This window comes from Malaya genurostris, chromosome 3 (genome assembly GCF_030247185.1).
Source record: "Malaya genurostris strain Urasoe2022 chromosome 3, Malgen_1.1, whole genome shotgun sequence".
Taxonomy (NCBI): Eukaryota; Metazoa; Arthropoda; class Insecta; order Diptera; family Culicidae; genus Malaya; species Malaya genurostris.
In genome coordinates, this window is record NC_080572.1 from 261,215,426 (window position 1) to 261,230,403 (window position 14,978).

General features: G+C 36.9%; 1 protein-coding gene across 1 annotated transcript in view; it reads left to right on the plus strand.

Annotated features, from left to right (window-relative positions):
- Nucleotides 1-759: 759 nt before the first annotated feature.
- The window catches only part of LOC131434305 (lipase 3-like), a 117,220-nt gene continuing 103,001 nt past the window's right edge, over nucleotides 760-14,978 (plus strand). Inside the window, exon 1 of the mRNA XM_058600970.1 lies at nucleotides 760-966. Coding sequence (XP_058456953.1) covers nucleotides 760-966 — 207 coding nt within the window. The remainder of the gene's footprint in view (nucleotides 967-14,978) is intronic.

The window sequence follows — 14,978 nt, forward strand, 5'->3', positions numbered from 1 at the left end:
TCATGCGGCAAGATAATCCGACTGACTGCCGATGACGGCTGAAAAATATTATCCTAGCTTGTTTCTTGCTGCTGCATTTGCCACTCAAGACTTGCCGGTCGGTAATGGCAATTTCCAGTAGAACGAAATGTCTTTATCTGCTTTTCTAATGCAGACATGCTTGGTTCGTCCGGGATGAAGTGCGGACTAGCAGTTGGAGAATATAATTTGTTTTATAAATGCCAGTACTGAAGTTGTGCAAATTTGATCTCTCTGCAACTGTTGGAAAACTCTAGCTAATTAGAAACACAGACGAAGTCCGAACCATCTCGGAATACTTTGTGAAGTCCAAATGAAACAGTGATCAATATTAGCAGTATCTTCATCCACCTCTGAACGACAAAACCACTGTCGAGCTATTTACACCAAAAACATTCCATCATTACTAATCCAGTATCATACCGGTAGGAGTGGGGCAGAAACCCAACAAACAAACTACCGTGCAACAAGGATGCCATCGGATGAATATGATTGTTGATGCCATCAGTTGCCACTGTTGTCACCGAGATCATAAATCCAATTGTCTTGACGCCATTAAAACTCTCAAGGAATGCTGGGTCCGTGCTGAAACCGTGCATCCGCCAGTTGTTCACGTCCCAACAACATTTCTCACTGCACCCTTTGCGCTCGGGCTCTGGAATCTCTAACTAATATTACTCCATAAAACAGCACCAGCATCTCCTCGCAGGCATTCCGGCAAACGCCAGCTGTTACCATGAAATGACTAGCATAGCTCACCCGTCTGGACGAAACACACCTACCATTCAGACCTATTTGATTGTCAGTGCAGTAGCAACAACCAACCAACCAACCAACCAACCATCCAACCAGCCAGCCATTCAGCCAACCATGCAGCTAATTGAAGGTGCTCCGTCTCTGTCGGTCGTCTGTCTGCTAGGGCAAACAACTGACAAGGTGTTGCAGACTGTAGGTACGTAACTTAGTTCCGTCGGTGCATTTCTTGGGATCGCATGTTTTGACGGAATGTGTTCATAAATTTTCAGCAGCAAATATCCGCTCATTTGCTGCACAGCCGGGCCCGGCATCTTGTTATTAACTGCAGATAGTGCTGAAGAAAATGGCTACGGACGGACAGAATAACCCATTGAAAGGTGTAAAATTTTAATTCATCTAGTAATTAGACGAACCGGTGTCGGTCTTTCGAGGAAATAGATTTCACCCGAAGGAACCAACTGCTGGTTCACCGGAAAAAAACTAACGGTGTCTTGAATGTTCCATGAATCCATCTCCTAAAGAGAGGGAGTGTTGGAAACTTTCGTCATGGAAACATCCTAATTTGAAGTGTTTTTTCTTTTCTTCTTTCCCATGCCATTCCCATGGACCGTCAAATCATTCAAAATACAAAACACTGAAACAAAAATCGGCACTTTTTGTCAATGTTTAAATTGAAATATAAATATGAAAATTTCTTATTACCAAACAATTCCTTCCAAAGGCGGAACCCGAGCACTGTACCAGATGTGAAAGTTCAAAATGTCGTTTTTTTCATCAAAAATAATCAACTATTCAAGAATGTTGGCGAAATACAAAATATCAAAAAAAAATATTCACCTTTCAATGACATCCAATCATCGAGCCATTTTCGTACGTTCTCGAAAGTTTTGAAGTTTTTTTTTTTTTTTTATAAAATTTTTTTTATTCAGGCCAATTTGCGTACAAGCTTTACGTGGCCGAATGAGCCATGTTTTTATTAGATAAAATAATTTTTTTACCGTTGGATCTCGTTGTCACCCTTTTTCTAGGGGGAGAGGAGCTTCCATTTTTATCTTGCGATGAGTGAGGGGCACTTTGTTCGTGGCTCGTCTCGTCCTCCATGGCCGCATCGGTGATATCGTTGTTGGTTTCCGTTTTTTCTTCGTTTTCCTTGTAATTCGTATTCTTGGGTTGGTTGTTAGTTGCTGTAGACGCGCCTTGTTGTGCATTAATTGCAGTTGTTGGTGGGTTTGATGGTACAACAGAAGTAATGCGCTCACTAGTTTCCGTTGTTGGGCGGTTGTCCTTATTTTTGTTTAAAGATGTCCTTTTTGCAGTTTCAGTGCAAGGTTTGCCGTAGTGTGCAGGTTGTTCACAAAACTGACATGTAACCAGTTGATGTTCATACGTAATCAGCGTTTTACACGGATGTATCCCGTCTTGATCACAAATGATGTAAGATGGAATTGCTTTACGTAGTTGCATACGTACTACTCGCACGCCATTCCGGATACCCGGAAAAAAATTCCGCCATACTTCCCTTTCGATGGAAAGAACTTCACCGTACTGCGACATACATTCACGAACATACTCCTCGCTGGTCTGCGGGGGAAGGTCATGCACGCGTACTTCTATGGCATTGTCCACCATGTACACAGGGATTTTATATTTAACATTGTCATGATCAATACTGTGCACCCCGTTATTAACCGAAGCAAATGCAATTGCATCTTTTTCACGTTTGAACATAATGTACACACAGTTAGACGCCTTGTTGAATTGAATCTCACTTACATCAGTAACGTTTAGATGCATTCGTTCCTCAAGCAAGATTTCAATTTCAGTTGCTGCTGGCCTAACTTTGCAGTGCTTGAAATCAATACAAATTGAATTTGGCCTTGTAGGCCAAGTTTCAGGCTTTGTTAAATCGTATTTGCCCATTTCGTACACTCTATTGTTCACTACACTGTATTGTCTCTGTTTCTATCGTCTCGACCGTAAGCAATTGTCGACCGTGTCTGATGAGATGCCAGCACGAACTGAGTTTTGAAGTTTTGCTGTCTCATTACGTGTCCCGCCGATGAAAAGCGATAATAATTAGAAGGTGCCAGATCTCATGAGTATAGTGGATGCGGTAGAAGCTAATTTGGTAGTTGTGCACGGAACGACCATAATTAGCTCTGCCCCAAATTCGTATTACTGTTTTTGAATTAGTTGATTTTAACAACATAATTGCCAAAATAATTATTAAATTAGTTGAAATTCAGAAATTAATTTTCTGGAAAAACAAAACTCTTGTTTCAAGAGAATGTATTTAGTTGGCGAATATCCTGAACATAAACCCACAAATTTTCAATCCAACGCGAAATACTCATTAAAATCAGAAAATTTGACTCTATCTATCTGTTACCATCACTGCTGAGAGGTTTTATTAGCAAGTTTATTAACAAAAAACTTATGAGATGCCTAATCCATTGAAAAGCCCAAAAGAAAAACTGATTGTTGAAACTGCTTGCAAATTGTTTTGATGTTTTTCATCTTTGTTACAATATATCCATATTCAAATGGCCGTAAGTTCTTAGTGGAAAGTGTATTTTTTTCAGAATTTGTGCGCATTTGAAGAGATTGTGCGTTATGATGTTTTTACGTGGAACAGTGAAGTGAGTTTCGAATGTTGCACTCTAATTGTATATGTCAAACGCAGTTCTCTGTATCTTCCAACCTATATTGCAACTGGATGTGTTTTTTTTTTTCAGCTGAAGTCTATATCAAAACAAAAAGAACCTACCTTCAAAACATATTTTTTATCACGAAAATAAAATTCTTCATATTTTGTATGCAATACTCGTAGTAGGCGATTGATTTTCTCTGGGGCTTCTTGTTATGCCATGGAATGTTTCTCTTGGGCTACGCCGTTCGGAGTACTGCTTGTATTCAGTTTTTGCTTTCCGAGTGCTCAAAGTTTTTAGTGAGAGAGTCGTTTTCGGAAAGTTGAATGAAGAAAACAGTAATTTAGAAGAATAATTTTATGAAAAAGAATTTTATGTTTCGTTTATTTTTTTCCTCCAATACAACACGGGAAGTAGCTATCGTATTTATACCTGCCAATATATAAAAGACAACCACGACTTCATAATTATTTTCGATATTAGTGTGCCATCTAGTGGTCAGTAGTCATAACAGCGTTAAGATTTTTTCGATGGCAGCGCCCCATATCCCGATCAAATGCACATAACAAAATCATAACACAAGTGTGTTATTTTGAGATATTTAACGAATAAAAACAGTTGACGGTTAAAACTTATGATAACAATATAATAACAAAATCAGTTATGTCGGTTATGTTTTATTTTCATTTGCAAGACTCATGATAAAATAATTAATTTAAAAAAATATCTTTCGTTGTTTCACATCGTAATATAATGATCAGATTTTCAAAGAACTAAAAAAAGAAACCAGATCCCTAAATAAATTATTCATTCTCAGTGATATAGTTTTACCTTTTTTTATATATATAAAAAATAGGTATAGAATTCGCTCAAACTTTCGAAAAATTTTCCGAGGCCCGGAGGGCCGAATGTCATATACCAATCGATTCAGCTCGACGAACTGAGCAAATGTCTGTGTGTGTGTGTGTGTGTTGTCAATTAAGAGGTCGAGATCTCAGAGATGGCTGGACCGATTTTGATCAAACTAGTCGCAAATGAAAGGTCTCCCCGTCACCCAGAACGCTATTGAATGGTTTTGAGGTCGGATGTTTACTTTTTGAGTTATACGAAGTTTTATGTCAAAATTTTCACAGTATCTGTCACATTTGGCCTTGAAAACAGAATATGTTTCCAGACTTAGATTTCGCTCGGTAATACCTATCCAACAAACCATAGATTGTTAAAATCCGTCCATTTTTAACGGAGATATCGATATTTTTGTGTAAGCCTTATTCCAGTAGAAGGAATTTTGAGCGCTGTATGAAAAAGCAATGCTTGGGAGCAACATGAAACACGATTTTTTATACTGTTACATATAATTGTTTCTTAGTACCAAAAAGACTGTGTACAGCATCCTTTTTCATGACAATTTGCCTCGGACCAATTTTAGCACGGTTCATTTTTGGCAACATAATCTTTCGAATATGGCATATGTAAACCAGATGATACCAGCATTATCGAGTTGGAAGTAATTCCATAATTATATTGATTTAAACTATTTACAGCAATAAATGCTGGAAGAACATGACTTCCATATACCATACGACTCAGTTCGTCGAGATCAGCAAATGCGTGTGTGACAAAAAATTTCACTCAATTTTCTCGGAGATGGTTAAACCGTTTTCTACAAACTCAGATTCATATGAAAAGTCGTATACTCCCAAACAAGGTTCCTGAATTACGTTTGGATCCGACTTCTGATTGCGGAACCACAGGATGATATGTGAAACGAAATTAAAATAATGCAATTAATTTTTCTCGTAGATGGCTGAACCAATCTAAGATTCAAATGAAATCTAAGAATCATCTATGATTCAAATGAGAGGTCTTAAGATCCTATAAAACCTCTTACTTTTTAGTCAGATCCGACTTCTGGTTTAGAAAATGCAGGGTGATTAGTATAAAAATGTCCATTTCACATAAATTAATCAGGTTTATCGGGTTTGCAGATTTGGATAGTCGATTACCAAATAAATTTATTTCAGTTTGAGCGGTATTCGTTTTTGGATTCGGAATGTACCCCCAAATTTTAATTCGCACTACAATTTCTCAAAGATGTCTACACACTGCTCAGGTGAATTTAACTGATTTCGGCTACACCGATTTTAGAATTCCGGTTCCAGTATCGAATCGATTCTCAAAGCTCAATCATTTTCTCAAAAAAGACCAAATCGAACTTCAAAAACAAATATTACAGGACCTCAGGTCCCATACAAAATTGGTGAATTTTACCCGATTCTGGAATTACAGATGATGAGTTTATAAATTTCATGTAAATTGTTCGGCGTAATAATTTATGGCCATTCGAATCATTTTGGGCTATGCTAATTCCTGAATACTGGCTCTGGAAGTACCATAAATAATGACGAAAACTCTAAAGTGGAACTTACTTCGACATCTCATGGAATGTTCAATCGATTGTCGCAAGCTAAGATTGAAATTCGATATGTTTTGCAGTTTCGGCATTACAGGGTAATGAGTGATTAAAATCTCAATTTTCCGTTTAAAACGACGATAATTAAAATAATGTCATGAGAACTAAAACACCTAAGAATAACCATGCAAAAACACATGCGTATTGATAAAAAAAGGTATCATCTCACTGCTAGGTGGATTAATCACGTTTTTCTGTGTTAAATTTGATATCTTACTTTTTACAACTATTGTTATAAATTTCTGCTTTCGGACTTCTATAGTTCTATCAAATTCAATAATAATTTTGATACAAACGTTGAAAAATCTGTTACGATTTGGTTCCCGCTAGAGTCTTTTTTGTTATGATTTTTGTTATTTTAACAACTTACTAGCCAAAAATATTTCTGAAATAAATTACTCCAGTTGTTATAATTTTGTTATTCCCATCTGATCGGGATAGCTGCAGATTACAGAAACCAATTCCACCATTCATTTTGGTTGAAAACAACATTTAATTTTTCTAATTCAACTAAAAAATTAGTTGCATGGAAATGGATTGTGCCTTAGCTAAAAAATGACAACCCGTTTAATTGGTGAATTCAACTAAAAAAATAGCCATTTCAACTAATATTCTATCATTATTAAGGGAATGAGAATTAGGAAATCTAAATTAGCAAAAGTAAGGTATTTTAGTTGTCTCAAAAACTAACTCACTAAAATCAGAAAATCAACTAATTTTTTCGCCAAAATACTGATTTCAGTCTCTTCGTGTTTGTTTCATCTGACAATCTAATTCTTAATGATTCTAAAGTATTTGCCAGGGGAGATCTGTTAGCGCAAACCGAATGAATCTTTTTTGAACACGTTCGATCCGCAAGATTCAAACTCTTTCATGTGGACTCCATACAAAATTGGCATTTTCACATAATAAGTTAACATATCAGCGAAGAAATTCTTTTTCAGACCACTTTGCCTGAATGTGTAGGAGCGCAATCATGCCGCAGAATGACTTTACCGTATTTTCGAGCCCATTCTGGCAGTCGTTTTTTCTTCTATAAATGCGTTGTTCAAATCGATCATTTGTTGACGATAACGAACGATATTATTTGTATGTCTGTGTATGTACTCTTCGAATATTTTTCCCCGCTCAATATCCTAGGAGACGACTGAACCAATTTCAACAAGCTAAGGCTCGTTTGAAAGCCACTATCACGCCATTGATCGAGTTCGAAAATCAAATGGCCTTCATTTCTGGTTCAAAAGATATAATGGAATAAGTGACGTAACCGACAAAATGAGTTGTTTTTTACCGCTCAATTTGCTCGGTGATGGTTTCGTCGATTTTTAATATGATTAGGCTCGTTTGAAAGCTACTTTTCAATTGTGGATCGACTTCAAAGATCAAATGGCTGTGATTTCTGGTTCCGGAGATACAATAGTATAAGAAACGTAACCGTGTTGCACTTTTATCGCTCAATTTACTCACAGATCCGATTTCTACAAGTATAGACTCGTTTTGAAGCTTCTATTGAATTTTTGATAAAGTTCTAAAATCAAATGGTTGTCACTACCAGTTTTCGAATATGACTCAACGAATTTCGATAAACTTATTTGAAAGCTAACAAAGTCAATCAAATTTGGAAGGATTTTGGCGAACATTTCCGGCCCGAGAGATGTAATGTTATATGTGACGTGACCGAGATCGGATCTCGGAGATAAATAAATCGACTTCGGAAGAATTAGATTTGATTGAAAGCTTCTATTGGGTTACTTGGCAAGTTCATAACGGCCGACGATAGAATCTTATACATTTTTTTTAGATTATTCAAATTGCAAGAGAAAGGCTTTAAGACACCACTAGGTGGATTAGGAAGGGTTATATTTTCTTCTCTATCTGTCGTTCGTTCAGTTTGTGTGGAACCCATTTACCAACCGTTTGAATTTTTCCGATGGTTCTCCGGTGGTCGGAAATGGGTTGCTAGATGACACCTTGCGCTTTCCCTATGCTCTCAAAGCTCCATTTACGAAGACTTATTTTTACGAATTATTCAATTTACGTAACTCTTTTTACGAACCAAATGCCGAATGACGTCAATTTTATTGCAACCCTACTTCGTAAAAATTTGTTTTTGTATTCTAAGAAAATGAATGGGTGAAATACGCGAGGTATTTTTGAGACACAATACATTGGATTAAAAAACATTATTTTAGTGTAAAATGGTTCAAAAAAACAGTTTTCACGTATTAAGAAGGACCACCAACGCTAACGCTATCATACTCATTTTACTCCTAGTTTTCCTTTGAGTTGGATTGTATCCTAGTTTGACTTTATAACATAAAACTAAACATTAAAGAGAGAATTTTTGAATTAAAAAACTTATTTTAATCCATCTAGTGGTATAATGATGCCTTGTCATATTACATATACTATTTCAGAATTGTGTCAAAAATTTGTTTTTCGAACTTGAATAAAATTAGAAATTTGTTTTGGGAATAAACTAACAAAATCTTGTCAATTTGTAAACAGATATGTCAAGTTAATAGGAATGTTTCTTTATTTGGCACCGCACTAAACTGCCCATACTCGCATATCAGTCCCATATCGATTTTCGCCAATATTGAGTTAGCTTGAGGAATGAAATATATCCTCAATATACTCTCAGAAATTTCAATAAAAGTTGAGGGTTTCTTCAGTAAAATGTGAAAAAAATATCAACTCATGTCTGTCCCATATGCAAAGTACCCGCATATCAGTCCCATTCAGTGCAAATTTCATTTATTGCAATATCGGAATAGCAAAGGTGTATTACCGATATTTCATGTAATAATACCATGATGTAGCATGTAGCACAATAAATCAAAAAATTTGAAAATAAAATTTTAATCGTTCTCGACATGCCGATTTTCCATATGGGATTGATATGCAAGTATGAGCAGTAAATGACTGTTCAAAAATGTTAAACACACTTTACCCTATAGTTCTAGAACCGGAAGTCGGAATCGGATGAAATTCTGCAGCAACCATGAGACTATGAGACCTTTCATCGGTCACGCCATCTCCGAGCAAAATGAGTGACATTTTTTGACACATACTCACATACATATTGTATAGGACACTATAACAAAAGTATACCTTTATAGAACAAAATCGTTATCATGATTTTGAGATAATACTAACAAGTGGGTAAAAATTGAATAAAACAGATTATCAAGGATTATCACTACAAATGGTCCCATCTGCTAATGACAGTCTATCTATATTAACTTTTCTTTATGTTTTCTAAAACTTCTTCTGACAAGATGGAAAGATGTAAAATGAAATGTAAAATATTAAAACGAAATGATTGCCAATTATATTACAATAAAAGCTACATCTAAACAAAAAGTAGCAGTCATTTTCAGATTCGATTTAATGACTTTTTTATTTCATTGCGCTTTAATTCCCTTAAATAAATTTGCAGATTTTCTCCTGAAAAATATATATTCAAATGTTGCAACCCTGCACGCTATACGAAATTGAACAAAGCACGCTGCGAGCGGAGCAAAGGCGATGGTGTTTTCTTCTTCTGTACCAGCATACCGATGCGTGCCGGTGTATAATCGTCATTTTGTATGACGGCTTGAAAGTTTTGACACCCATCGCCCTATAAATTCGGAACCGAAAGTCAGATCTGGATATAAATTGGACAGTATCTTTTGAGACACTGAAAGCTTTAATTTGAATCATTTGTGAATTGTGAATTTGTGAAAATCGGTTCAATCATTATAAATAATTGGAAATAAGTTCTGTTCTATACTATTTATCAGTGCTTTCGGAACCGGAAACCGAGGATTAGTCGTCACAAAGTAGGTTTATATATCCACCAACTAATAAGATCTACCAACTAGATGCATTTACCAGTAAGTTTTATAAAAATTTGCACCTTGTTTCGCCATCACTTATGAAAAAATACTCATAAAATTGATTTTTTTCTTCACTTATCGCGCTGTAATACCGGAACCGGAAGTCAGATCTGGATTAACTTTTCGAAGACGTTTTAAAGAATTTCAAAACCTTGTGAAAATCGGTTAAAAAAATTTCCGAGAAAACTGTGTGCGCATTTTCTCATAGTTTTGCACATATTACCTTGTAATTCCGGAACCGGAAGTCGGATAAAAATGAAATTCACTAACAAATTATGGGACCATAAAACCGTTCGTTTGAGAAAATTGAGTGACATTTTTTGTCACACTTAGACCTACACACAAACATACATACATATACAGACATTTGCGTCGAGCTAAGTGGAATAGTATATGACATTCAACCTTCCATTTTCACAGTGATTGTATAGCTTTTCTATATGAGAAAGACAAAAGGTTAAAGGCAGCCTATCTCCGGAATCAGGGATTTGATCCGAATGAAAATTGGGATATTCTTATGGCATCTTAAGACCTTCTTGCTGTATCTAAGATGGTGAAAATCGGTTCAGCCATCTCCGAGAAAAGTGTGTGACATTATTTCAACTTTTTTGGATCATAACCCTGTAACTCCGGAACCGGAAGTCGGATCGAAATAATACTCAGGAATTTTGTATGGAACCATAAGACCATTCATTTGGTTCTAAGTTTTTATGCAGATGAATGTGATTTATTTCAGTTTCATACTCGACACACCAAAGAACACATAACCTGCTCAGACTAACTAATTCGTTCTAGCTTTTTTCGGTCCATTTAAGTTTGCAATGCGATATGAACTGATGTAAAACGATAGCATATATATTTTTTACGTTTCGTCTTTGATGTTGAGTGAAGAGCAGTTCAAATTGAACTGCTCAATTCCAAACTCGGCAGTTTAATTTGAACCGCTAAGCAGACGTAAAGTTTCTTTTATTTGCAGAACACATTTTATTTTGCGACGGAGTGCAATGTCTTTAGTGACGTGCCGAATGAAAACGTGTTTTCGGCTTTTTGAACTGCCGAGTTTAACATTAAGCGGTTCAATTTGAACTGCTCTACACTGATGAGTCAAAGACCAAACGTAAATGTGACGATAGAATTGCTGACGAATTGCTACTTGAAGAAAAAATGGCAAGAAGTGGTCGAAGAGAGTTCACCGCCACCCGAACAATAAACAGAATATTGAATACTATAACTACCTCTGGGTACCATATTGGTGCCTGCAAAGTACTCTTCATACAATTCACATCATCAGTAATTCTTGCCTCATGAATATTAGCATCACTAAGCTCTGTCACCAATAAAGGTGGAGCTAATGTTAGTAAATTATTTTTCTAAATACATTCATTTAATCTCGGCTTTACCTTAGTTATGGTCCTTCACTGGAGTGGAAATTGATGGTAGTTACATTTCATTTGGTAAAAAAATTTCATATGTTTATCGATGATGTCCATTTGATTTTCTTATTCCAGTCGATTAATGTAAATCGGTTAATAAAATTATATTTTCTTCGAATCAACAGAAAACCGTTAAAATTAATTGCCTCTCATGCGGAATAAACGGCATATACAGTAGATGGCAAAATCCACTCGTGGGCTAGATTTCACACCCGATTTTCTCATTTCAATGAAAGAAAAAACCAGTAATCATTCCCCTGGAATCGATTTCTGATTGAAAACCATAAAATTAATTGAGATGCATTGAGTTTTCCTTTGAACAAGACTGTAAATTTGAAAGAGAGTTTAGCAAAGTAACTTCTCATTCAATTGCCTGCTCCAAATATGTGCATGAGAAAAATTCACGATATATTTTTATCTATGTAGGTTGATACATACTACTGTGGTAAAAAATTTTAAAAGCCTTTATTTATTCTTCCAAATCTATTTCGTTCCCCCTGAGAGTAATCCCCCCAGTACTCCAATCCCTCCAATCCTCGAAACGGAATAGCCTTCAATGCGCGTAGCGATTCATGTTTGATGTCTTCAATTGACTCAAAACGGTTTCCCTGGAGCGGTCGTTTGAGTTTGCTGAATAGCTAGAAGCCACACGGAGCAAAATCAGGCGAATACGGTGGTTGCGGAATGATATTGGTAGAATTTTTGGCGAAAAAATCACGAAGAATTAATGCAGTACGCGATTGTGCATTATCGTGGAGCAGAAACCAAAAGTTGTCGGCAAAACACTCAAATAGTATTTCTTGTTGACAGTTTGACTGGTCGGAAGGAATTCGGAGTACACCACACCTCGACAATCAAAGAAAACTGTCAAAACGTGGTTCGTCGTCAACGCGTTCTCGATCCTCTTTGAAAAACTTGTACTAATAAAAAACACTAACCTAAGTCCTTCTGTTGCAACATTCTGAACGTTTCGGCACCAGAAATTTGATTCCGCACACAAAATTTGATGGAACTTCTTTATTGAATAATAAAAATCGTCGATTGCACTTTTAATACTTCAGAAAGACAGACGTATACTAAACACTAATGATTATTTTGACGTGACACTTGGCAAAAATGTTACTGACAGTCATACCAACCTAAGGAAAAAATATTTCGAACAATAAGGTTACCGCGCTGTATAATTCAAAGGTCTTATTACTTTTATCCCACAGTAGTATGAAACAGGCAAACCCGTGTCATGAGTGTTACTTCTTGGTGCTCATTGAATTTAAGAATTTTGCTGTTAAGATTTTGTATTGTTTTCACATTTCGTCTTCGATTTATCAGTTCGTTAGCAGTTCGGTCTGCTAATTAGGCTACCATGGAGATACGACGCCCAGAACCACCCTGATTAAAATAAATATCGTATATTTATACTGTTCTTTATAAGGAAGGTTCATTTTTTTACATTTCTGTCGGTTGTGGTCTCATACCGTATCAATAATACTATATATCTCAATAATTCGGTTCGGAAAACACTCCCTGTTCCTTGTCTAAACCTGTACAAGGAATTCTTAGCCTCGTTTGTGACTAAGAATATCTCCAACGGATCGGTTGTCGATAGATGACATTTATTCTGCGGGGGCCATTGTCACACCATAACTGAAAAAAAAGACACCGACGTAGTTGGAAAATATTTTTCTTTGATTATGAAATTCGTTTCGCTGCCGTTCCGATCGAAAAGATATTTCATTTATATATATTCAATCGATTCGATATCTAGTCACGTTTTCCGCAAAACTACATTTTTCGGACTAAAATAAAGAGAATCCAAGATATTTAATTGGATCAAATATCTTTGTACGGTCGAGTGCTTTGCGACACGAAAACTGCTCTCTGCACCGTGGACACACCGAATGCGACTCTCCGGCGGAACAATCCGTATGCACTGCGAACCAACTCCGCTCGAATCCGTCTATCGGGTGCATTTGCGAAAATCAAAGAAATATCTTCGCTATTTAATTTGCTCTCCGTTTCCGGTTCCGTTGGTTCCTAATTGTTTAATTCGTTTCCCGTTTTCATTTGCAGCTATTTACGTCCGTTATCCATTTTAATTATTTTTTCGCTCGGACCCCAGTCCGGTTTCTTTATGCGCGTGTAGGTGCCTACATACAATAGTTTTTTCACTGGTAGTGGAATATTTTCCCCGCTAGCAGCAATATCTTCATACCGGGTAGTCGAAACGATCCTTGTCCTGAAATAAAGCACTCCTTTTTCTCGAGTGCTAACACAGTTTTGACTCTCCACAGGAGTAGAAATATTCGCACAGTGGAAATTCTCGCCTGTCCCTATCTTTTAATTTATTTAGGTTCTTTTCTTGTTTCTATTTTCTGGCTGAGCCAAAGCAGAAACGGTTCGTTCACTTCTCGTGACTAAAACTTGAAGTGTCCTCGGTTGGGTTGGCAGTTGACGCTAATCTACTTTCATAAAATATTTGTCAACTGCAAACAATTGCCGTGTCGGGGTGGCCAGCATCTTCGCCCGTTCTCCCTGTATCCGGTACGGTGCGGTTTTGAGAGGAAGAGAACACGAACTACGGAATTAGAGCTGTATGTTTTTGTCTCCAAAGAAGAGGAAATTATCTTCACTTAGTTGTCCTGCATAGTTGGCAGGTTCCGACCGTGCTCGGGATCCAGAAAAGCGATTAACTTGAATGGTACCAATGAATAGAAGGATGTGTGTGCTCTAATAGACTGCCTGCCATTCGAGCTTTATCGAGCGTGAGAATTGACTGGATCAGGAATGTCGGTCGTACATGTGAGGTATAATAAGACGTCATGAATATGGCTTCTTCCGTAAATGGCATCAGTATAGAACAAATACGAAGGTACCTCCACCGTCTGTCGGAACAACACAAGCCAATAACCATTGCTCAATTAGAAAAGTCCTGGCTGGAAAGGCGGGGACTCTACGGTGGCGGCTGATGTTCGTCGAAATTGTCATCAGTTCCATGACGATTAAAGTCAATCGTCGGGCAGAAATGACTCGAACTATAAGCGCACAGTCTCACTACGATCTCTCACAACTGAACCGGAATATCGTCGTCGTCGTAACCGAAACGATTACCAACTGTTGCGAGAGATGCGAATAACAAAGCAATCAATTTTCGGTGAAGCAGATAGAGAAGAGTGCCTAATTAGGTCGTTTGTTATGCGCGTTATTGTCACGCATTATTGCAGGATGCTCCTGAAGCGTACCGCGAACAGCATTACTGGTAAAGGTGCTTGCGAATATTCACAATCATCCCGGCAGAGTCGAAGCGTCAGTGAACCGATTTTTCGTGATTTCATGGTTCCGTGGACACATTAAAAATTCGTGTTTGTCGTACACGGCCGAAATTTTAATCGATTTGAATTTATGCTTAAGACAAGTAAATACTTGTTCAACGGTTCAACGATATTTCTTTAGTGTTACCATTGGTTTTTAGAAATCGTAAACATTAATTCAATCATAGCAAATAATCCTAGACTATCACGAACATGAGCGAAAAAAAACATCTGCGTTTAAAGATTGTTTCCACAAATTCAAAAAGGTTAAGTTCAAGAAGCAATTTGTCGTATATTTGAGCCCCGACCTAAAAGAATTTTGAGTGTTAATAGGACCGTAACACTAGTCAACCAAAGGTACTGTAACTTAACAATCGACTGCGAAGTCTGTTGAAATAGAATTGTCACTAAATGAATGTAATACAAAAAATTCGATAAGGTTCGGTAAACTGAATTAA